At 39.8% G+C, this 26,193-nt stretch overlaps 1 protein-coding gene across 1 annotated transcript; it reads left to right on the top strand.

The window, feature by feature from the left end:
• Positions 1-26,193, top strand: LOC143857282 (uncharacterized). Its single transcript, XM_077367701.1, has 15 exons — positions 1-154; positions 912-1,068; positions 1,162-1,294; positions 1,584-1,708; positions 2,876-3,050; positions 5,624-5,685; positions 5,801-5,964; positions 6,081-6,178; positions 7,190-7,248; positions 7,334-7,468; positions 7,670-7,914; positions 8,182-8,341; positions 11,395-11,470; positions 11,557-11,607; positions 25,874-26,193. The coding sequence occupies exons 1-15, from the start codon at positions 102-104 to the stop codon at positions 26,092-26,094; spliced, it is 1,914 nt and encodes a 637-aa protein (XP_077223816.1). The 5' UTR covers positions 1-101; the 3' UTR covers positions 26,095-26,193.

Genomic DNA, 26,193 nt, shown 5'->3' with positions numbered 1-26,193 from the left:
TACCCTTTCTCATATTTTTCTTCACTTTATCACTTTATCAGAGGATTTTTCATATAAGCCTATTCACACACCTCTCTCTGCACACCCCAATATCTGCAGCAATGAGAGCTTTTGTTTTGGGTTTTCTCTTCTTCTTTTGTTTTCACTTTCATAGGTACTGTTTCCTTTAATCTCTTATTTATTTTCCACAACTCCCATTGTTTTTCTTTTTCTTTTGCATTCCTTTCTAGGAGTTATTTGTAACAAGGAATGAACATTTCATGGAATTATTTGCACTTCCTTTTTTTTTTCCACTGGGTGTATTGTTCTTTAGGAGTTTGGTTGCTGATTCTTATCTGTTTGGTGAAGTTATGGATAAATCGTAAGGACCCATTACAGGGAATTACCTGAATTTTTCTTTTGTGGGTGCACGGTTCTTTATAGGTTTTTTGTGCATTTGTCTATCAGTTTTATGAAATTATTGATAAATGAGAAGTACCCATTTCATGGAATTATCTGCACTTCATTTTTTTTTTTTTCATGAGTGTATTTTTCTATAGGAGTTTGGTAGCTGATATTTATCTGTTTTGTGGAGTCAAGGATAAATGGGATGGACCCATTACAGGGAATTAACTGGACTTGTCTTTTGGGTTCTGCAGAGTTTTTTTTTTTTTTGGTCTATCAGTTTCATGAAATTGTTGATAAATGAGAAATACCCATTTCATGGAATTATCTACAGTTCCTTTTTTGTTCATGGGTGTATTTGTCTATAGGAGTTTGGTAGCTGATATTTATCTGTTTTGATAAATAGGATGGACCCATTACAAGGAATTACCTGAACTTCTCTTTTGGTTCCTGTAGTTTTTTTTTGTTTTTTTTTTTGCAGTTGTGTATCTGTTTCATGAAATTTTTGATAAATGAACACATTGCAGGGAATTATCTTATGCTCTGTCAGAGAGGCAAATGCATGCTAGCACCCCTCCAAGAGGATGGAATTCCTATGATTCATATTCATGGATTATCTCTGAAGAAGAGTTCCTAAGAAATGCAGAAATCATTTCTATGAAGCTATTACCTCATGGTTACGAGGTAAAAAACTTTACTGAGAAGCCAAAAAGAAACAAATTGTAGTTTAGTTAAATCAAGTACTAGAATGACTTATATTTTCTTCATTTTTGGCAGTATGTTGTGGTTGATTTCCTTTGGTATAGGAGGAAAGTTGAAGGAGCATATACCGATTCACTGGGATTTGATGTGATTGATGAATGGGGGCGGATGATCCCCGATCCCGAGAGATGGCCTTCTTCCAGAGATGGTAATGGGAAACAACCAATTACTCCAAAAGTCTAAGCCGTTGGAGATGGCGTTATTTAATCTTTTATACTTTTAACACTTCCCCTCACGTGTGGCCCCTCTTTTTAGGGTTGTCCTACATGTGGCACATGTGGGCCCCTCTTTTGGGTTGGCCATTATATGTGGATTTTTTTTATATCAAGTAGTTTTGAACCCAGGCAGTTTGCTCTGATACCATGTGGAACAACCAATTATTCCAAAAGTTTAAGCCGTTGGAAATGGCGTTATTTAATCTTTTGTACTTTTAACAGGAAAAGGGTTCAAGGAAGTGGCCAAGAAAGTTCATGGCATGGGTTTGAAGTTTGGGATTCATTTGATGAGAGGAATAAGCACTCAAGCAGTCAATGCCAACACCCCTATCTTAGACACTTTCAAGGTCTCCCTCTACTCCATAAAATTCCTTTTAATTTGCTTTTTTTCTTCTATTTGTTACCAAAATATCCTAATAATTTAAGCATTAGCAGGAGATGGATGCAGAAATTATTTCTATAATGAACCAAAATATCATTAAAATTTAAGCATTAGCAGGACATAAAGGCAGAAATTATTTCTATGGTGAATGACCATATTTACAATCTGTACAGTGAAATTCATTGCGTAAACCATCTCTGCTAGTACTTGTAATCATCTATCAATAGATAAGCTATAGCCCAAGTAGTGCGCCATTTCAAGAGCTGGCAAAAAATTATGGGCAGGGGTCCACAAGAAGATCCATTCATCGGAGAGTTAGGATCATTTTATTGTCATTGTGATTCTTAAGCTCTATCTCATTCGTTTATTGGTTCTTGCAGGTCATTGAAAATTGTAACAACCACTGAAAATTCTAAAATAAATACAAGGGATTGAAGAACACCAAAACAAGGGAATGAAAATATCATCCCTCTGTTCTTGTTATTTGTAGCTGAAAATATTATCCCTTTTTCAATTTTGGTCTCCACAAAAATGGAAACGTTTCAGTTTCGTTTAAAAATTTCGGTTGAAATCTTGAAATCAAGGAAACGTAAATGATAGAATTTAACAATAAAACCCCAGAAAACGCTTGAATAAGCATAATTACACAATTAGAAACAATCATATAAGCAAGACAGCCATGCATAATGGTTTAAAAACATCCATCAAACACATAGTCGCATACGCTGTCACGCATGTCTGATAATTTAGTACATACAAAATTTCACATGTAATTCATATAAATATTTATACATAATACATGCACCACATTTTGCATGAAATTCATATAAATATAATAATGTAATGCATACTAATATAGTATGCCACTATTCACTTACGATTTTGGTTTTTGCAATTCGATCATTTCGGTTTCGGTAGGGATGGAAACAGAAACATTTCGGCCGTTTCGTGTCAGTTTCGGTGGAAATTTAAAATGATGTAACCTATCACCTCATACTTTCCAAGGTAGCATTTAAATCATGAGTCTCAATTTCAATTAGCAATTATTAGTTTATTCAAAGATGCAAATTTGATATCATACTAAATATTTTCCTTTTTCTTGAAACCTTGAACTCTAATCTGCATTTATTAGGGAGGTGCCTTTGAGGAGAGCGGCCAACAATGGCGAGCAAGAGATATAGGTCTGAAAGAGAAGGCATGTGCTTGGATGCCACATGGTTTTATGAGCGTCAATACTAAGTTGGCAGCTGGAAGAGCCTTCTTAAGGTCACTGTATCAACAGTATGCTGAATGGGATGTTGACTTTGGTAATTCAATTATTGCTAATTGAAATTGCAGATTTATCGTATTTCTGCCACTATTATGCGTAGTTTATGATGCAATGATACTAGAAAGATAAAATAGGGAGAATAACATCACATTTGTTTTTTGAAAGATGACTTACATATTCATCCTATGGAAGTTACATTGGGCACAAGTAGTCCCATCCGGTTTACATAGCACACTATGTTGCATCAGTACGGATACGAGTGTCGGAACCCAACACGGGTATCGAGTGTCGGAATATGACAAGGGTATCGAGTGTCGGATTCGGCAAACCTCAAAAAGAACGATTCATGGATTCGCTAAATTATTATTAACAATTTTCAAATTTTATTTTTTTACATATTATATGGTTATATCTAGTAATATATTGAATATTTTAATAGGTTAAGTAGACATAATATTTTATTTCCATTTAAGAAACTTAATATTAGGATGAGTAAAACTCAATCCTTATGGTAATTGTAAAGTTGTGGCAGTAGTATTCAGAAATAATAGATAAAAAATATCTAGGAGTGTCTCGGAGAATCTTGAAGTATTGGAATCCAAGACGTGTCTGACACTGATTCTTCTCTCATTTAGAAGAATCCATGTAACAGTGATAGCATGAGAATCCAGGAACATACATCTGGATCAAAGAAAACATAAAAAACTCATCTACACCCACGCCCATCTAAAATAGGCACCATCATAACCATCCACAGAAACAACCCACCGAAATTTCTATCCCCCTGATTAACATGTGAATGGCATAGAACAGGTTCTTATGCCCAAAGAGCATACAGAATACCCACCCGTTTGCCAACTCCATCAGCAACCAAACAAAAAATCTCTTTTAGCATCCACTTCCTCAATAAGGGTAAAGGGTCCCATCACCAAACCATTAACAGCATCCCCTTTCATCCACCAAGAAAAAACAATATACAAAAAACCTTCACAAACCTTCAGAAAATCAGAGACCTCCAAGACAAAAACACCAAAACTCCCAAAATGACATTTACACCAGAGAAGTAAAAAAAAACCCTTCTTGAGAGCCTTTAGCTCCCTGCTTCCCTTTGCTATCGTCTTCCCCTTCTCCATCGTATCACGCTTCTCAATATCTAGAAGTATCTCCTTCGTCTTTACCACATTTTCCTCAAAGCCAAGTCCCAGGTTCTTGCCCATTTTTGACATTTCATCAAAATCATCCAGAAATGTCTGTCTTTCCTCAGTCAACATTTCCACACTCGTTCACCGAATCCTATTCGGCCTTTCTCATACATCTCTTTATCTTCCCACTAAGGTCTGCATCCATGGAATCTCTGGATTGAGCAGCCTCATGACTGACTACATCCTCCCAAGCCTCCTTCCCCCAATTCGACTCCACTTCCAAAGCCTTTTTCTCCTCAGCCAATGCTTTTTTAAAGTGAGGGAGCTCCTGGAGAGGGATACAGACCTCTTCCATTGTTCTTTTGCCAGTAAGGGCCTCGATTTCATCTTCCTTATCTTACCTTCCTCTAAGAGCTTCTTCCATTGATGCTCCAAATAAGCCCGAGTGATTTCATCTTGTGAAGCAGATTGCTGGCGCTTCGATCGTTTGGCATGGCCATGCTTTTTGAAAGACTTTGTTTCATCAACTCCTAAGCCTTCCTCCCTTGCCATTTTCTGTTTTCCGGTGCGATCAAGTCTTTTGTCCTTCATCAGAAGAATTGTAGCCCTCGTCCTTGTTGAAAGACTCCAAGAGGTCAAGGAGGGTAGAGACAAGTTTCCTCTTTTTTGGTTCGTACTTTCCAGAACCCGTATCTTCCCCTTTTTTATATAAGATAGAGCCAACTCTTGAGCTTTTCTCGATTCCGTAATTACGACGCATGAGGGTTGCGGGATTAGCGCGGAATCCTTTCGTATACCTTTTTGAGTATGATTCCGTAATAACATCACATTTAATAATGATGATGAATAAAATTTTGGGCAAGCTGACTTATAGCTATTCTTTTTTTTTTTTTTTGCACTTAATAATATGTCCATGACCATCCCTAACCTCGTTATATGTCTCATCCCTAGTTAAAAAAATATGGGTTTTGGGATGTGTGAAACTACCAATTACTCCAAAAGCTTAAGCTGTTAGAGTTGGTGTTATTTAATCATTTATACTTCAACACTCCCCCTCACGTGTGGCTCCTCTTCTTTTTTTTCTTGTTGGGTTGGCCGACTTTTAATTTCAAGGAGTTGTGAGTTTTGAACCCAGAATCTGTGGCTTTGACACCATGTTATTGTGGAAGGAAGAGAAGGAGAAGAAGAGTGAGAAAAAAGATGGAGTCTCCTTAGAGATCTCCCTTGCAATATCGCCCGCGCGCACACACACACAAAACTTAGGGTTATTTGTACATGGACTTTAATACCCTTCAACAGGATGTAGTATCTCCTGTTCTCAATCCTTTGTAGCAGGTTCACAAGATGTACTAAATTTGGTGCCAATAGTCAACAATAGGCTAACATTTCCATTGGGTAATACCTGATCTTGTTGGATCCAAATGCCTAGCTTTACAATATCTTGTTGCTTGTTATGTTTTCTTTTCAGTGAAGAATGACTGTGTCTTTGGTGATGATTTGGACATAAACGAGATAAGCGTTGTCTCAGAGGTATATTGAAGGCCTAATTTTCCCAAAAAAATAGTTTTCCAGCATAAGCATTCCATAAAAAATCCAGACATAAGTGTTGGAAGGGGTTCTTTATGTACCAATATCCTTTCTGCAGGTTCTGAAAGATCTCAATCGTCCTATCTTGTATTCCCTCTCTCCTGGAACCAGTGTTACACCAGCCATAGCCAAGGATGTAAAAGGTCTTGTTAACATGTACAGAGTGACTGGAGATGATTGGGATTCATGGGGAGATGTGGAAGCTCATTTTAATGTAGCAAGGTATGGGAATGTTATTTAAATGAAGCCACCTTCACCTGTTGAAATACCCTACAATGTCAGCAATTAAGAATTCCACTATTGCTATTTATAAGTGTCATATATTTTCGTTTGGGCAGGGACTTCGCTGCTTCTGATTTTATAGGAGCTAAAGGGCTTCAAGGAAAATCATGGCCCGACTTAGACATGCTGCCACTGGGGTGGCTTACTGATCCAGGTAGTAAGCTTGGCATAGCAAGATGGCTTTTTTACTATTTAAAGCAGCTTCAGACATTTAGGCCCTGATTGGATTCCACGAAAAACATTTCCGACGAAAAATATTTTATTGGGAAATTTTTTTTTCTCTACAAAATTTAGAGGGAAATAACATGATTATGGTTAATTTAGAGGAATATTATCATAAATTGAAGGTTCCTCTAGGTAAAAATTGATTAGGGTTGGTTCAAGTTATCTTTTCTTGTAAGTATAAAAAAGTAAAAGTTTTTAGAAATATTTCCCTTTCCAAACTTTTCCATAAAATTCCTGCAATCCAAACATGGCCTTCACAATTAAAACATAAAAAGGAACAGAAAATAGCATTAATAAGGAATCTGTAGAAGTACTGCACATCCAAAAGGGGACAACCTAGATTAGCAAGTTATTCTTTGTTTTTACCAACTCCTACCACTATTTCCTAAAATATTTTTTGTATTTTTCTGTAAAACTTTTCCGGATCCTAATTTGGTACACGTGGTGTATGTGTATTGAATCCAGATTTTCATTTGGTAAGCCCCTATCATGGATGAACCATGGTTTGGAAAAAAAGATAACATAAATGGGTGAAGAGAAAAGGAAGAAGACTGAGAAAGAACATATAGGTACGCCAGAATTATGGAAAAGATAATGTAAAGGGATATTGAAGATGGATGGCAAATACCAAGATACAGAATTCCTGACAGGCTACTCTTATACCATGTTAATATTGTAAAGTGATCCTTTGAAATGACAAAGGCATCTACATTATCATTGATATAAATATATAAAAAGTGCTAAATGAAAAGACGCCCTCATATACAAGTAATTAGTGATAATATATGACTTGTGTATAAACTAATAAATTAATAAAAAATCGTACGACAAAAAACTGTAACAAGGACCGAGTTACAACTCATCTCTTGGTGATCAACTAATCTTCATTGTTTTTCCTATTATTATCAAAGTTTAAAGGGAAATATTTTGGATGTATCAGGTTCAAACCAAGGTCCACATAGGAAGTCTAAACTCACAGTTGAGGAGCAGAGAACTCAGGTGTGCAAATTTTATCTTACTCTATTTCTTGATGCTCTTTTTAAATAACTATAGTATAGTGGCTATTCAAATTTCCTTTTTGCAGATGACTCTCTGGTCTATGGCCAAGTCTCCTCTCATATTTGGAGGAGATATGACACACATTGATGATTTTACATTCAATATCCTCACAAATCCTACCATATTGGAAATAAACTCTTTCAGCAGGAATAACATGGAGGTATTTGTCCATTTTATCATATACTCCCTAAAAGAAGAAAAAAATCTCATGAAGGGAGGTTATTTGATTGTGTGAAATAGTCTCTACATCTTAATTGGTACTGATTACTATTTTACCATATGGAGTTTCTGTAGTTACTTTTTTCATATGGAGTCTGTCTAGTAACCTTTTGCATTCACTTCTGATATAATGCTGTTTCAGTTTCCTTATGTTACTTCAAGTAAAGACCTCAAAGGAAGCAATCATATTCTCACCCAAAGTACTAGAAATTTGAAGGATTCAAATGTAGATGAAGTGGTTCTTACTAGTTGCAATGATCACAAGGCAAAAGGTTGGGTTGTTGAAAGTCACGAACAAGAGATGGATCGGATCTGTTGGAATGACAGGTTGGAAAGAAACGACGAGTCGCAATTTTGCCTGTACAAAAGAAATCATCTTTTGACAAGGTATGGAAGCCTTCTACCTTCTACCAATCAGTAATTAAAATGTTTTTTATGACATAGGGTATCCCCACCCCAATTTTTAGGGCGGGACTATTCCCTACGGATGCAAGCAATCACCCATAAACGACACGCATCGGATAAGCCCGGGGGGATTCGAACTCGCCTCAATGGGGAGCATACCCATGACTTTAAACCAAAGAGCCACACCCGTACGGGTTTTTCATTAATCGGTTTTTGTTATTTCTGGCATACTTTCCATTGCTTATGTAGGGATGAAGAGGTCATCTACAAGAAGCAGTATCAAGGAAAATACCATTTATTAGCTAATAAGACAACAGAACATTGTCTGGTGGCTTCTAGAAACAGAAAGCTTACTTCACAAGACTCCAAAGGAAGTTCTCTATTCCCTTGCAATTGGGATGCCAACCAGGTATCTTGTGGCTTGTGAAAACTGAAGAAATTGTTATCATCATTGAGAACCTCCATATGATTATTGTTGATGTTCTTTATCAACTCAATTTATCTTAAAAGTTATTGAATAAGTTTCAGACTTGAAGAAACTTGGCATTTCACAAAAGGATGGCATATTTTTAGATGGGGCAACCTAGAAAACTGAGTATGTTTTGATCTAGATATTTGTAGGTTTTCCAATTTTTCCACGACTGGAAGCAAAATCTAGCCATGTATAATATTTTATTTTTATTATCATGTATTAAAGTATAAAAGTTAAATAACGCCTTTCTCCAAAAGCTTAAGCTTTTGGAGAAGTTGGTTAGTTAACATGGTATCAGAGCCAAAGGTCTCAAGTTCAAACCTCCCGGATAGCAAAAATCCACATGCGATGGTCGGGCCAAAGTGGGACCACATGCGCCACGTGTTTGCCACGTGAGCCACACGTGCAGGGGAGTATTAAAGTATAAAAGATAAATAATGCCTTTCTCCAACAGCTTAAGCTTTTGGAGAAGTTGGTAAGTTAACATCATGAATTTTTGGGTTGCATTATTCTTATTTTCATGAATTTTGGGATTGCAATTTCAACATTTCATGACTTCCAATTTCCACCCATTCCATGCCTTCTTGGTTGAGTTCTACAAGCATAACATTGGGCTTCTGCACTTAGTTGCTAGGCTTCTTGAGACGCAAGAAGGGTGCTATGTCAAGCAATCTGGGGTGGACAAAAGGGTGTGGATCTGGGACTCTATTGGGGTGTTTACTATCAAATATTTCTATTACCAGCTTGTGACTTGCCCTGTGCTCTCCAAAGTAGCTAAAGTGTGGATGATCCAAGCGCCTCCCAGAGTACGTACATTCGGTTGGGCTGCTACCCTCAGGCAGATTCAGAATGCTGGCTTCCTGGGAAAGCGGGAGATACTGATAGTTGATCATTGCGCCTTATGCATAGCAGGGTAATCAGTCGACCACATATTCATACATTGCAAAGTAGTGAGGGAAGTATAGAGTAGCATCCTAAGTAGGTTTGGGTTTTCTTGGGTTTCCCCTCCAAGCTTTCAGATCTTTTGGAGGGTTGGTCGGCGGTACCATGGAAGAAAAAAGGTAAGATTCTTTGGAATGTCTCTCTTCTAGCCACCTTGTAGGTGCTATGGAAAGAGAGAAATGCTACTCTTCGATGGAGTAGTAAAATCCCCTGTATTCCTCTTCGTGAAAGTGATAGTTGTCACTATTTCTTAGGTGATGATTCTTCCCTGCTTTATGGGAGGGTTGGAAGGAGATGTGCTTTAGTGCGGAGCAGCAGCCCGTGATCATGCAGGATTGGGAGCCACCAACCCAAGGGTTCGTAAAGTTAAACTTTGATGGATCCAGTATGGGCAACCCAGGCCCCGGCAGGAATTGGAGGTGTTCTAAAGGACTCAAGGGGAGAACTCATTTGGGCATTTTCAGGGCCAATTGGGGTCTCAAATGCTTGTGAGTCGGAGGTCCGCGAAGCCCATCAAGAGATAAAATGCTTGGAAAACGATTGCCTAGATAGGGTGATTGTGGAGGGAGATTCCCTCAGCGTCATCCAATGGCTTAGAGGTTCTCTAGCCCCCCTTGGAAATTCGCTCATTTTTTCGACGAGATCCAAGACTGAGTGGAAGGGTCATCAATTGTCTTCAAGCACATTAGAAGGTCCATCAATAGAGTGGTGGATAGACTATAGGTAGGGTGTAGCCCCCCCCCCCCCCCGGAACGTTTTTTCCTTCTTGTTCTGCCATGATTTTTGTTTTGGATTATCTTTGTACTTCTAGGTTTAACCATCTCGGTCTTTCGTTTGATTTTAATGAAAATTTGCTACCATTCAAAAAAAAAAATCGGTTTCTGCAAAACCGTAACCAAGATTCCATCTCTACATGTAGGACCCATGTTAGGTGATCAGAAAATCAGGACCACTGATGTACCAGGAGACTCGTTGGGTCTATATCCCATGCTGAACACAGATCCTGTCAGGTTAACCATGCTTCTATAATCATCAATGTATGAATTTGAAAATACATATAATAGCATAAAGCGAGGATTAATTTCTGAATCGTGCAATTCAATATGATTTTTGTTTCATAGATTTCTATGGTTTTAATTTTCAATGCTCTTTGGAACATAGTTTACTTAATTTGAATGTGTATGTATATATCCTTGAATGTGGAATGTAGGGTAATAGATCCCAGAAGTAAGTTCCCTGATGAGTGTCGGTCTTTAAATAAACTAGTATATGCATAGCAAAGTATGACCCCAACATGCTGCGATTGTAAAATTTTGTTTATTCACGGTTGACAGCCATAATGCTTCCATGCAACATACAATCACCCATGTTTGAGGGGTCCTGTCTTGGGAGAAATTACAAAAGCTATCAACATTGTCATCTAAGTGAATTCACAACTCATTACATCCAGAAGGAAAATTTCGGTTGGTCCCAACTTAAGAGGATAAGCACATGTTACATCTCTCAATTTTAATTGATTCAATGCAAGAAATCAGTTCAAATTTACTAAACTATAATCCAGCTAGCACAAAGTCAGAGGTCCTTGATCAAAGGTGACTAAAAAATGCATATTTTAACTAGAAGCATAGATGAAAATAATGAATTATATCTATTATCTGTCATGTATGGAATTGGAATTGATATGGCGTACATTAATTAATTATATCCACGTTCTGTCATTTATGCAATTGAAATCGATATGGCCAACTGAGTTTGAGTGTAGATCCTCAATAAAAGATGGAGTCACATTGATGGTGAGACTACTAAACTAGAATTGGAACTAATATTCATGCTAAAGCTACTGAAGTTACATTTAAGATTAATAAAGTAGGATATGTGGTTTTCTTTAGTCATACAACTGCAACTGATTTAGTACCTGTTATTTCATTTATCATGCATTTGATCAGGATCGACTCTTGCTATTTATAATTTTATGTTTTCCCCAACATTACTAAGTTCCTAGGTTTTTATCTTACTTGGATGGAAACTAATATACCTAATATTAGCAGATGTGGGAGTTAAACCCTACTGGAACCCTTGTGAACAGCTATTCTGGTCTCTGTGCGATAATGAGAACGGTGAAAGGTGATATATGGAAATTCATTTATTTGTCTATGTTACCCGTTTTTCAAAGCTACTTTCCCAAATAACAAACTTGACCCCTTTCACAGATGAAGGCAATTCTGGTGGAATTCGCTCATGGGTGGCAGCTGGAAGAAGAGGTTTGGTTAATAAACCAAAGGGACTGTATCTATTGCTTGCAGATTATGCCCTTCTGTTTCATATGATACTCTTCATTTCTTCCTTTTGATAAATTGAAGTGTTGAATATCTTCCCCATTAGACTTTCTAAAATCACTAAACAATTTTTTATTTTCTGAGCATTGACTTCTAATTATCGCTTATTTGATTAATACTTCACAATTCTAATTCATCTTTCCTTGTTATTTTCATTACCACACATAATAGATATGTTGAAATCCATTAGGCTTAAAATATTCTAAATGGCGCATCCACGCATACACTATGGAAATAGTAAACAAACCACAAGCCACAGGATGAAGACACGAGTTTACGTGGTTCAGCAAGATTGCCTATATCCACGGGTGATTCATGAAATATCTATTATGAGCAAGAACAAAATGTTACAATGATTTTCATGATTAATCTAAACTGAGATCATCCCAAAATATTTCTTCGTAATCTCTCTAAACCCTCTTACTCCCTCTCTCGTTATTCCCACAAGAGACCTTTGCCACCACCTGCACCCACAAGGTTTAACCTAAACCTTATATACTTAGGTTTCCTAAATCTAAATCACTCTCTCTCAGTCTAACTAGGAAACAATAAGACAATAACTCCCATGAATATAGAAACTGTTTAAAACACTCTTTCTTTCCTAATCCTATGAGGAATCTACAAGTGCCCCCACTTGCCCCCACTTGCATGGAAATAAGACACCAATCCCAAAATTCTCCACCTTGGCTTGTTTCTCAACCAGCCTAAAGATTTTTCATTTCCATCTCCACCAGATTTTCATCACTGAAAACACCCACTTAGCCTTCTGCAACCACTAGCTATATACATCGTCAAGCCATCCTAGTCCTCACTCTACTTAACTCGATCAATATAACCAATATACATGTGTAGCTTGCCTCAAGTCAACTTTGGAGAGGGAGCTCGATTTGTTTTCTCCACGACCTCGATTTGTCTTCTCCACCAGCAGGAACTAGCCTCTCATTATCGTCTGCATGCCAGAGATCCGTCATTGAGAATTGCAAGAGAGATCTTATGCGGGTGTGTCACTCCATTTTCAAACATCCATCATTGGACTAGAAACAACAAATGTCACCGTGTTCCCCAGCCGATGATACAAACCATCACACTTCGCCCCTTTCATCATGACCATGCATTCGCATGTAATTTTCATGGCTACACCTGCAACTTCTAGAGTCCAACTTGCTAAGTGATATCAGATTCGTCAGTATCTTTGGGACGTACGCCAACCAATCCATCAATCATTTTTATATGTATCATCCCAACTCCCATAACATCACAAGCAGACCCGTCACCCATGGACACTACACCCGCCCTTCTTTCTTAAACCTATCAAAGTATTGCCTCCTAGAGCATACATGAATAGAACATTCTAAATCTAATATCCACGTATTGTGAGGAGAACTGCTAATACCGATTCAGATTTGAGACTGTGAGAACATCTCCAACCACCATTCAAAAGAAAGTAAAAAAAAAAAAAAACTCCAACCACCTCATTCTATTCACCCACCACTACTACTAGCAGTCTGTTCTAGATTGTGTTCAATAGGCACAGCTCTGCTCATCGCTAGAGTGCCAGACTGTACGTGATCCCAGTCCACACAAAATGAGATGTCAGCACTTGTCTAATTGGATGGATGATAATTCGATCAGCTATACAGATAATACCGGGCAAGCAACAAATATTTCAGAATTCTGAGCAGGCTTCGCTCATTTTCACTCCCAATCGATCGATCCATATACCTCTGAAATTAAAACTAAACTATACAAAGATTTGAAATTGAGGTTACCTTGCGACGAAACTCCTCAAAAACTCCACCTCCCACTAGAATCTCTGTGAAGCTTTTAAAACTCCGTTGTTCTTGATTGTTCTTCATGTTGTTTAAAATCCGTTGTTCTTGATTGTTCTTGATTGTTCTTGAGGATTGTTGTAACCATGATCTGGTATCATGTTGTTTAAATCTGTCTAGCCTAACACAATCTGTATGATGTGTACATAACGGAAATAGTAAACAAACCACAGCACACAATAAAGACAATGGTTTAGCAAGGTTGTGTACATCCGTGAGCAAGTCAATGAGAAATCCACTCTGAGCAAGAACAAAACATTACAATGATTCTCCTGATTAATCTAAGCCCGGATCAATCCCAAAACTCTTCTCTATCGGCGTCTGGTTTCCACACAATTGGGGATGTTATTATGGATTTCGAATATGATTAGGGAAGACTATTTTTTGGAAGGTTTCTATAACCGTGGGTTCTTTTTTAGCTGTCTTCTAGTAAGACTAGTAGAGAGGGGTTAGGTTTTGGAAAATGAAGTATATATGATTTAGGGTTAGACCTGTTGAGAAGGGGAAGAGAGGAGAAGAGAAGAAATGAGTGATTTTGGGATCACTCCCTCTCACTTATGTATTTATATAAAGGAGAACATAGTACAATGACCATCTTGCCCTTAGGCATATACAAACCATCGTTTTAAATTTCGACTGAAATTGAAAATTTCGGATTTTGGTGGGGACCGAAACCGAAATTTCCTAAACTTTGAAATTTCGCGAAATACCAAATTTCGGAATTTCGGTCCTAAATTTCAGAAATTTCGGTACTTTCAGTCCGAAATTTCGAGAATATGGCATTTAAAAAAAAAAAAAAATGTTACAAAATTTCGGCCGAATGTTGAAACTTAATACCAAATTTAGGACCGAAATTTCGGATTTCGGTGGGGTCTGAAATAGGTACCGAAACGGAAATTTAAAACCTTGATACACACTTCTAACACTCTCCTTCAAGCTGGAATTTAGATATAATACATTCCAAGCTTGTTACAAATATTACTTAGCTTAGCTTTACTCAAAGATTTGGCAAAAACATCAGCTAATTGGTCCGTAGATCGAGTGAAGGAAATGCATATCTCGCCCTTTTTGTATTCTCTGGCGTATGAAGTGACAATCTACCTCTTTGTGCTCAGTTCTCTCGTGAAAGATAGGATTTGTAGCAATGTGAATAGTAGCCTTATTGTCACATTAAAGCTGTGTTGGAAGAGATGAGGGGAAACCAATCTCATAGAGGAGAGATCGTAGCCAGAGAAGCTCTCCACTCGTATGTGACATGGCTCGATATTCCGCTTCTGCTCTAGATTTGGAAGCTATGTCTTGTTTCTTGCTTCCATGACATTAGGTTACCCCCAACAAAAGTACAATACCTAATGATGGATCTTCTATCTGTTGGAGACCTTGCCCAATCCGCATCACAAAAACTTTCTAACTTCTCATACCCATGCTTCTTGAAAAGCAGGCATTTTCCTTGCGCGCTTTCCAAGTAGCGAAGAATTTGAATAAATGCTGCCTAGTGGGAGGTGCGTGGCGCGCTCATAAACTGACTTACTACCCCCACTGCATATGAGATATCTGGCCGAGTGACTGTGAGATAAATAAGCTTCCTAACAAGTCGTCGATATCTGCCAGAGTCATCCATCAAGTCTCCCTCATCTGCAAGCAATTTTGTATTTGGGTCCATGGGAACAGCAGCTGATTTCTTACCAATAGAACCTGTCTCCTCCAATAAATCTGGTACATAATTCCTCTACGAGGGGGAGAGATTACTACCGGAATAAGCTATCTCAATTCCCAGAAAGTATCTTAGACAGCACAAGTCTTTTGTGGAGAATTCTTTTTGTAGAAAGGCCTTCAACCCCTGTATGCTAGCTTTTCACTCCCTGTAATGATAATGTCATCCACATAGACTATGCGAAGGACATTCCCCGTATCTCTGACTGAATACAGACCGATCAACTGCACACTGTGTCATACCAAATAGCATAGTAGCTTAATTGAATCTCTCAAACCATGCTCGAGGAGATTGTTTAAGCCCATATAACTATTTGAGCAACCTGCATACTTAGGAGGACATCTCCCCCTGAGCAACATCCCCTGGAGGTTGCTCCATATAAACCTCCTCAGTCAAGTCGCCATGGAGAAAGGCATTCTTCACATCAAGTTGATATAAGGTCCCTCATCGGTTGACAACGAGGGATATAAGCATTCTCACAGAAGGGATTTTGGCAACAGGGGAAAAGGTCTTTGTGTAGTCAACTCCAAATGTTTGCAACTAAGAGTGCCGTAAGGCGCTCAAGTATCCCATCTGGCAGATACTTGACGGTAAAGACCCAAGGATAACCTGCGGACTAATCACCTGGAGGAATGGGAACCAAGTCCCAAGTGTGATTAGCCTGAAGAGCGGCCATCTCCAAATCCATAGCGGCACGCCGGCCTGGATGAGCAAAGACCTCGGGCATAGACCTGGGCACAGAAACAGAGGACAAGAAAGACACAAAATTGCGAAAAGTAGGAATGAGATGATCATAAGAGATAAAGTGAGAAATAGGATGCGCACTAGAACGAGAATGAGTCCAAGAAGCAATAGGTGAGTGACGTGAGTCTACAGCCACATCTGGAGAGGAAGTAGAGGTACATGAGATGAGGTACCTGGAATCTCTGACTGAGAAGGAGTTTGCCTCAGGCATAGGGTGGTGAACATCTGGCCTCGAACGTCGCTGATAGACCTTCAGAGCAAGTGGAGGAGGAACTGAAGGCACATGCAATGGAGAAGAAGAGGACTCAACAGGAGGAGGAGAAATCGAAGGACGACAAGATTAGGTAAAACAAGAAGAGAGAGAGAGAGAGAGAGAGAGGAGCCATAGTGCCAGGCACAATGGTACGACTCTTAGCAGAAGTAGTAAAGTAGGAGACAAACTCAAAAAATGTGACATCGACAGAAGCAAATAAGCGTCGCAAGCGATGGGCTATAACAACGACAACCTTTCTGGGTGCGAGAGTACCCGAGAAAGACACATCACTCTGCCCGAGGAGCCAACTTATCCAGTCTGGGTGAGAGGTTGTGAACAAAACAAACACAACCAAAAATCTGCAAAGTGAGGGGAAATGGATCCCCCTGAGGATGTAAGACTGAGAAGGGGAAGGTGCCATCTAAAATAGATGATAGGAGTCGATTAGCCAGGAAAAAAGGAAGGATGGCATCGCTCCAGTAGAGTTGAGGAAACCACATTTGAAATAAAGAGTGTGGGCCATATCAAGTATCGGAGTTTCCTCTCGGCACTCGGCAACACTATTCTGTTGGGAGGTGTTGTCACACAAGGACTGATGAATAATGCCATGGGTGGATAAGAAATCTCGAAAGGCAGCAAAGAAGTACTCCCTAGCATTATCAGTGCGCGCGCACACTTTAGAGAACAACCATATTGGGTAGTAATCTCAACGTGAAACGTGCAAAAAGCATGAAAGACCTCAGAGCAATCTTAAAGGAGAAACAACCTAGTTATACGTGTGAAATCATCCACAAAGACGACAAAATAGTGATAACCACATCATAGAGACGTGATCCTGAAGGGACGCCATACATCAGAGTGCTCGAGCTCAAAAGGAGTAGAGGCATGACTAACGACCCGGAACAGGAAGGACACACGATGGTGTTTTCCGAGCTCACGGGACTCGCACTGAAAGGGCTGAAGAGGACCAGAAACAACAGAGGACTGCTGAAGTCGCGGAAGGGAGGGATGGCCGAGACAACAATGCCACTGATAGGCATCAACAGAAGTATGCAACACGGCACGAGGAGGGTTGCAGTCAAGATGATAGAGACCATTTACCACACGACCCGAAGCAATCGTCTTCCCAGTTAAAACGTCCTAAAAAACACAATGAGAGGGGAAGAAAGAGACAAAATAGTTAAGACTCTTGGTAAGTTGGCTAACAGAATGTAAATTAAAGGGTGACTTAGGACCACAGAGTACTGATGACAAGGTAAAGCCAGAATGAGAAGTGTTATTGGTGAAGCCTGATCTCAGTCTAATCTGGAAAGTACTGTACACTCTACCTCGACTGCGGCGGTCCCGGGGGGTTGCAGGGGGGCGGGAGCCCCCCTGCCCGAAGGCGGGGGGGGGGCGGGAGCGGTAGCCCTCGACCCGAATTTTTTAGGGTATTTTTATACTGGGGGTAGTTTCGTACTTTCATGAATTAGGGTTTTTTCTCTTTATTGTAACGCGTCTTAGAACGCCATATAAAAGGGATGTGTTATCAGGAGACGCCCTAGAGAGGTGTGAGGGTTTGTAATCTTTTCTTCAGAATAGTGGAATCGTTGGCTTGTCGCTCTGCCGTGGACGTTGCCCATACCAAACTGGTTGGGTGAACCACGTAAATCTGTGTGTTCTGTGTGTGATCTTTCGTTTTATCTTTGTATCGTTATTCTGCTGCGTTGTTAATTCCTAACAACTGGTATCAGAGCTGAGGTTGAAAAGCGAATCTGACAGGATTTTTTCGCTTGAGTGGGAGCAATGGCAGAAGATGGAAAATCGAAAGTTGAGAAATTTAACGGGCAGAACTTTCAGTGGTGGAAGATGCAGATCGAGGACTGTCTTTATCAGAAAGATCTATATCTCCCGTTGGGCAAGAAACCAGAAGCAATGAAGGCTGAAGATTGGAAGATTTTGGACAGAAAGGCGTTGGCTACGGTGAGGTTATCTCTCATGTCGCAGGTGGCCTTCAATATCTCCAAAGAAACCACAACCGTTGGAGTCATGGAAACCCTAGCTAAGTTATACGAAAAACCCTCTGCTTCAAATAGAGTTTTCCTCATGAAAAAGTTATTTAATATGACGATGTCTGATAACGTTTCTGTAGTTGATCATTTAAATGAGTTTAATATGATTATTGGTCAATTACAATCTGTTGATTTGACTTTTGATGATGAAGTTGTGGCTCTGTTGTTCTTGTGTTCTTTGCCAGAAAGTTGGAATAACTTGGTTATGGCTGTAAGTATACAATCACAGGAAACTTGGTATTCAACGATGTTGTCAGTTGTATACTGAGTGATGAGATGCGGAGAAAAAGTTTAGATGTCTCATCTGGTACTGTTCTGTCGGTTGAAACAAGGGGCAGACAACAACAGAGAGGAAATACTTCGAAGGGCAGAAAGTCACAATCCAGAGGCAGATCAAAGTCAATTGGAAAGGGGAAAACAGAAGGAAAAATTAAAGGAAAATGCTGGAATTGCGGCAAGACTGGACACATGAGGAAAGATTGCTGGAACGAGAAGAACAAAGATGAAAAAGGTTAGCAGAATAATGATGACGAAGCAAACATGGTGTCTACGAATGATGAGGTATATGGTGATTTGTGTTTATCTGCATCAGTAGATGTTAAATCTGAAGTTTGGTTCATAGATTCTGCTGCTTCCTTTCATTGTACTTCTCATAAGCATTATTTTCATGATTATGTTCATGGTGATTATGGACATGTAACTGTGGGAAACAGACAAGAATGTAAGATTGTAGGAAAAGGTACAATTTTGTTAAAATTGTCTAATGGTGGCCACTTGAAGTTGGAAGGGGCACGCCATGTTCCCGACTTAAAGAAGAATCTCAGACAAGAATGTAAGATTGTAAGAAAAGGTACAATTTTGTTAAAATTGTCTAATGGTGGCCACTTGAAGTTGGAAGGGGCACGCCATGTTCCCGACTTAAAGAAGAATCTCATCTCAACAAGCAAGCTGGACAGTGAAGGGTATTTTGTTAGTTTCGGTAACGGTCAATGGAAGATTACAAAAGGGTCGCTGGTAGTGGCCAAGGGTAATCTGGTTGGTACTTTGTACATGTTTACTGGCACTAATGATTATGTTGTTTCATTAGCTTCTACAGATGGGAACACTACACTTTGGCATCAGAGGCTTGGGCATTTGAGTGAGACTAGTATGAAGAACCTACACTCAAGAAATCTGTTACCTGGTTTGAAGGGGGTGAATTTTGAGTTCTGTGAAGATTGTGTGTATGGAAAGCAGAAGAGAGTTAGCTTTCTGAAAGGAGGGAACAAGAAGAAATCAGAAAGGTTGGAACTGGTACATTCAGATATTTGGAGACCAGCTCAGGTAAATTCTTTCGGTGGAAAATCTTACTTTGTTTCGTTTATAGATGATGCAAGTAGAAAAACATGGGTCTTTGCAATTAAAAATAAATCTGAAGTGTTTGATGTTCTCAAGAAGTGGAAAGCTCTTGTAGAAACTGAAACAGGAAACAAAGTCAAGTGTCTTAAGATAGACAATGGCAGAGAGTACGATAGTGGAAGTTTTAAGAGCTACTGTTCACTCAATGGAATCAGAAGATTGGAAACAGTTCCAAGGACACCTCAACAGAATGGGGTTCCAGAGAGAATGAATAGAACCATCTTGGAGCGTGCGAGGAGCATGACGATTCATTCAGGGTTACCTCAACAGTTTTGGGCAGCAACAGTTGACACTGTAGTTTTTCTGATAAATCGGAGTCCATCTAGCGCATTAGATAGAGGGATTCCAGAGGAGGTTTGGACAGGGAAACAGGTAAATTACTCATTCCTGAGAACTTTTGGTTGCATTTCTTATGCTCATGTTGATAAAGAAAACAGAAAGAAAATTGATCCTAAGTCTATTAAATGTGCATTTGTTGGGTATGGTGGTGATGCTTTTGGTTATCGTTTATGGGATTATGAACATAACAAAATCATCAAGAGTAGAGATGTTATATTCAATGAGAATTGCATGTACAAAGATAGACAACAACAAAGTAGAAAAGATAAAACAGAGTTTTTAGAACTCGATGAGATTGCAGGTGAGGTCAGACCTAGTGTGCAAGAAATTCCAGAAAGTTCAGATGATGATTTTGGAAATTCAGATGTTGAGTCTGCAAGCAGCTATGATGATAATCTTAAAGTGCAGGAACAGGAAACTCCTGTTCTTAGAAGATCTTCAAGACAGATTAAACCTCCTGAAAGGTATTCTCCTGCTTTAAATTATGTTTTGTATACTGATTCGGGTGAGCCAGAATGTTTTCAGGAAGCAATGCAGGATGAATCCAGGATAAAGTGGGAGCAAGCCATGAATGAGGAGATTGCCTCATTGAAACAAAGCAAAACTTGGGATTTGGTGAAGCTGCCAGCTGGTAAGAAGGCATTGTACAACAAATAGGTATACAAGGTAAAAGATGAAATCAGGGGAACAAAGAGGTACAAAGCAAGGCTTGTGGTAAAAGGGTTTGCACAAAAGAAAGGTATTGACTTCAAAGGAATATTTTCTCCTGTTGTTAAAATGACTTCAATTCGTATTTTGTTGAGTATTGTGGCTGTAGAAAATTTACATCTTGAGCAGTTAGATGTTAAAACTGTTTTTCTCCATGGTGATTTGGAAGAAGAGATCTACATGCATCAACCTGAAGGCTTTGAAGTTAAGGACAATCTGGTCTGCAAATTAAATAGGAGTTAGTATGGCCTCAAACAAGCTCCAAGGCAGTGGTATTTGAAATTTGACAAGTTTATACAGGTTTCAAATTTTACTAGATGTCAGTCTGATCACTGTGTTTATTTTCAAAGATTTGAAAATGGAGACTTCATAATTCTTGCATTGTATGTAGAGATATGCTTGTTGCAGGATCGAATATGCAGATAATTAATGAACTCAAGAAGAATCTTTCAAAAGTCTTTGACATGAAAGATTTGGGTGAGGCGAAGCAAATTCTTGGCATGCAGATAAGGAGAGACAGAAAGTAGAAGAAACTGTGGTTATCTCAAGAAGCTTATGTCGAGAAAGTATTAAAGAGGTTCAACATGGATAAGGCGAAGCCAGTAGCTACTCCATTGGCAGGTCACTTTAAACTTTCAAAGGATCTGTGTCCGTCAACAAAGGAAGAAAATGAGAACATGGCAAAAGTGCCATATTCTTCAGCAGTTGGAAGTTTAATGTATGCAATGGTAAGCACGAGACCGGACATCGCACATGCAGTGGAAGTTGTCAGCAGGTATATGCAGAACCCAGGAAAAGAGCATTGGAAGGCAGTTCAGTGGATACTCAGATTTCTCAGAGGTACATCCAATTATTGCTTATGTTTTGTGGGAGCCGATACAGATGTGCAAGGATATGTTGACTCAGATCATTCAGGTGATAGAGACAGAGGAAGAAGCACCACAGGATATGTTTTCACTGTAGGTGGAACAGCAGTTAGCTGGATTTCAAATTTACAGAAGGTGGTTGCTCTCTCATCAACAGAAGCATAATATGTTGCTATTACTGAGGCTAATAAAGAGATGATTTGGCTTCAAAGATTTATGGAAGAGTTGGGTAGAAAGCAAGGGAACATCATATAGTGGAGCAACAGTCAAAGTGCTATTCATCTAGCAAGGAACTCAGCATTTCATTCGAGGACGAAGCATATTCAGTTGAGGTATCACTTCATTCGGTCGGTTTTGGAGGATGGACAACTAAAGCTTGACAAGATTGATGGCAGCAAAAATCCTGCAGATATCCTAACAAAGGTGATTGACAGGGAAAAGTTGAGCCTTTGTATGATTGATGGATGCGAGAGCGATAAGTCATCATGAGTGAAGCTATTCAGTGGAACTGCAGATATCAGTCTTCAAGTGGGAAATTGTTATTGGTGAAGCTTGATCTCAGTCTAATTTGGAAAGTACTGTACACTCTACCTTGACTGCGGTGGTCCTGCTCGCCGCAGAGCGGGCGCCCCCGGCCCAAATTTTTTAGGGTATTTTTATACTGGGGGTAGTTTCATACTTTCATGAATTAGGTTATTTTTTTTAATTGTAATGCGTCTTAGAACGCCATATAAAAGGGATGTGCTATCAGGAGACGCCCTAGAGAGGTGTGAGGGTTTGTAATCTTTTCTTCATAATAGTGGAATCGTTGGCTTGCCGCTCTGCCGTGGACGTAGCCCATACCAAACTGGTTGGGTGAACCACGTAAATCTGTGTGTTCTGTGTGTGATCTTTCGTTTTATCTTTGCATCGTTATTCTGCTGCGTTGTTAATTCCTAACAAGAAGAAATAGTACAAATACCAGAGATGGGTGCAGTGGTCCCATCGGCCAGAGTAACAATAGAGGCCTGAGGAAGAGGTTAAATGAACGAAGGGAAGCAGAATTACCCGTCAGATGGTTGGAGGCCCCAGAATCAATAATCCAATAGCCATAAGTAGTAAGAAGCGAAGCTGGCGAACCACTAGGTTGAGCAAAAGGCACAGCAATTGCTCGGTTGTGCGCTCGCAAGTACAGAAGCTCATCATAGTCGGCTCTGGAAATAAGGGAACAACCATTATGTGCTACCAGGCTAGCGGAGGAGGATGTAGAGGCATAGCATGTAGCCACAGAATGTCTCGTTGCTGGATGAGGAGTGCAGTAAGGGCATCAACGCTCATCAGCGATACGACCGCTCACAGAATCACGGCCATGAACACAACCTTGACGGCCCTGACCTTGGGCAAAGAGACCACCGCCAAGGCTAGAATGGTTAGTGCCAAGAATAGAAGTATCAGCAAAAGGAGAACTAGACCCATGAGGTCGCATACAGCACGATGCACAAGGGAGAATCCCTGTGAGGGAAGGAATGGACCTATCAAGTGGGACATAAGCCATTTGTGCGAAAGCAGCCTCCACAGAAGTGGAATAACTCGATAAAGTAGCCGAAGTATGATTCGAACTAACAGGAGGATCCATGATGAGAGAAATATAAAGACACTCTCATCTACAACGACATCAGAGGTTAAACAAGTGAGAGGTGTAGAATAGCTCACACGACGAGCCCTTATCACAAGCCAAGAGGAGAATAGAGGCTAGGAGGTGAAGTTGAAGGCACAATAGCTCACTCAGACATTTCAGCAAACACAAGGCGTGCACCGCTGAGACCGCGGCTTCAATGAGGATATGAAGTAAAAAAAGACAAGTGATGACTAGCCATAGCGAGAAGGAAGGTTGAGAGACTAAACCGGAGCCGCGAAGACAAATAACAAGGATATCCGAGGGGATTTAGGCCATTAAGGCTAGATAAAGGATGAGAGAAAGTGAGAAGTGTTTAGAGGTTTAGGTGTAGAGATTTAAATAGGAAAAATAGAGGAGAGTGAAGGTAACTCCTTGAGTGTAAGATAAGGGAGTTAGATGAGGGTAGAGGGTAAGATTGGGGTTTCAAGAGATGAACCTCCTTGGAGAGTGGGAGAATGGGATGAGAAGAGTGCCGGTTGAGGCTAATGGAGGGAGGGTGGTGGGGAATGAGGGTCTGATGAGAATGGGGATCGTTTGAGGAGGTTTTGGATATGGAATGGGGGTTTGATGAGGGTTTGGATAGAAAATGGGAGTCGGGATGGGGTTTGGATAGGAAATGGCTAGGGTCTGTAGAGGGTTTGACGAGGGAAGAGGTGGAGGTAAAGGGCTGAGGCGAGGTGGCTGGAAGGGTTGTCCAGTAAGGGAAAGGGGCGGTGGAGGCGTCGGGTTGAGTTGGAAAGGAGGAGCGGAGGTTGGGGGGGGGGGGGGCTAAAAGTGGGTTTGACGAGGGTCATGGGAGGCTGGAGGGGCTGGGCGAGGAGTCTTGGGAGCTGGAAATGCAGGAGGCGAGTGCGGTGGGAGGTTTAGATGAGAGGTGGGAGAGATGTGTGGGTGGCTAGGGTTAGAGAATGGAATGAGAAGAAATGGGGTCTCTAAGGGGGCTAAAATCCTAGGGCTCGGATATCATGTTGAGAAAGGTAAGGGAGGAGAAGAGAAGAAATGAGTGAGTTAGGGATCACTCCCCCTCACTTATGTATTTATGTAAAGGAGAACATAGTATAATGGCCACCTTGCCCTTAGGCGTATACACACTTTGAACTGATCTTATGGGTGTGGTTGTGAGAAAGGTCTATGATGAGGAGGGAGAAAGGGGCAGCTCTCCTAGCCATGAGTGGAGAGGAGGGAAAGAGAGAAATGGGGGGGCCACTGTTTTTCCGATTTCCAAAACTTAGTTTTCTTTGGGGGTGAGATGGTTATATAAGAGGGAGGTATTGGGGTACGAGGTAGGCCCAAGGGGCTACTACCCAATAAGACAAAAGAAAGGGAGGGGGTGTGTTTTTCTGATTTCCAAAACTAGGTTTCCTTTGGGGTTGTGGTGTTTATATAAGAGAGGGGTGTTAGGTAGGCCCGAGGGGCTACCCCATTGGACAAAATAAAGGGGATAACTGAGAGTAAATAGGGATAAGTAGTGGGCCATGGCGTTGGTAGGAAGGGGTCCTGCGAGAATCTACTCTTATTGTATCTTTATCTTAAATCCCCTTTTGTAAGGGGCCTTCTGAAAGCATCTTTAGTATTGTAAGTCAGGGGACAACTTGTCCCTGACTAACCTTACTTGAAATCAATAAAATGTCATTTAAAAGAAAAAGGATTTAAGTGGTGCACCATGGTAACGGACAATAGGATAAAAAGGGGTGTGGGCTTGGGTTTAAGTGATGGTGGGTATTGGGATAAAAAGGTGAGAAAGGTGGGACATATGCTGATCCCCCCCACATGTAGGATAAAAATACAACTTAAAATAGAGTAAACCCTAAAAAATAACTAAATCAGCCTCATAAAAATCTAAATAAACTAAAGTTTATGGCTGGTTGATCACATCAAACTAGGAAACAACAAGAGAATAAATCCCACAGTGTGTGGGTAGGTTGGGTTTGTAATGGTTTGATTTCCTTCCACCTTGATTTTGTTTTATTTCTTCTTTGCCAGTTGTATAATTTAAGGACCATCTCGGTTCTTTCTTTATAATATATTATATGTTGCCATTTAAAAATAATAATAATAAATCCCACAGTTATAGAAACCGTCCAAAACAGACGTCCTCTCATAATCTTATTAGGAAGCTACAAGATTTCCCACTTGCATGGAAACAAGACATCAATCCCAACAAGATGGATGGAATCTAAGTTTGAGGAAGTGGAGTGGCTAGTGAAACTTCTGTTAGTTGTCGAGCTGTCCAAGCTGTTCTTTCATGGGAAAACTATCACTGCTACTGTTATTATTCATACATTTATTGTAATTACTGGTACTACCGCTGCCACTACTATTAGTACTACTGATTTTACATCACTATTGGCATCTCATAGTGGTTGCTACTACCATTAATTCCATGAGGATACTATTATTAGTACTCTACTACTTTGTAAAGAAAATACTTTATAAATTTTCTTTTTCTTTCTATGAACATTACAATTCACATGTACTTGTACAGGATCATAAAATAATCAACAATACTTACCATTTATGTTTTCTAAGGCTATTGCTTTATGTGTGCAATATGAAATTAATTCTGTGACGTCCTTTCAATGCTTCATTTTTTTTGTTCTCTCATCTTTTCATATGTCTTTTGTTTGTGTAGGAGAAATATATCTTGCATTTTTCAATTTAAACCCTGAGAAAGTGGAAATATCGGCAAATATAGCAGATTTGGCTAAGGTGCTGCCCAAAAAATACTTGAGGAAAGATTCATGTAGCTGTACTGAGGTTTGGACTGCAAAAAACTTTGGGACAACAAAAAGCAAGCTGTCAACTGCGGTGGAGACGCATGGTTGCGCATTATTTGTCCTTGAATGTAACTAGAACAAGAACAAGTATAGAGTTTTCTTTCTCCTTGTGTGTTTGTACCGGTCATCTCAGTCTCCTTTAATTTAATAAAATTACTATCATTCAAAAAAAAAA

Source organism: Tasmannia lanceolata, unplaced genomic scaffold (genome assembly GCF_043159265.1).
Source record: "Tasmannia lanceolata isolate RefF3 unplaced genomic scaffold, GAP_Taslan_0.1 ptg000024l, whole genome shotgun sequence".
Lineage (NCBI taxonomy): Eukaryota > Viridiplantae > Streptophyta > Magnoliopsida > Canellales > Winteraceae > Tasmannia > Tasmannia lanceolata.
This window is presented reverse-complemented; position numbering and strand designations above follow the sequence as displayed.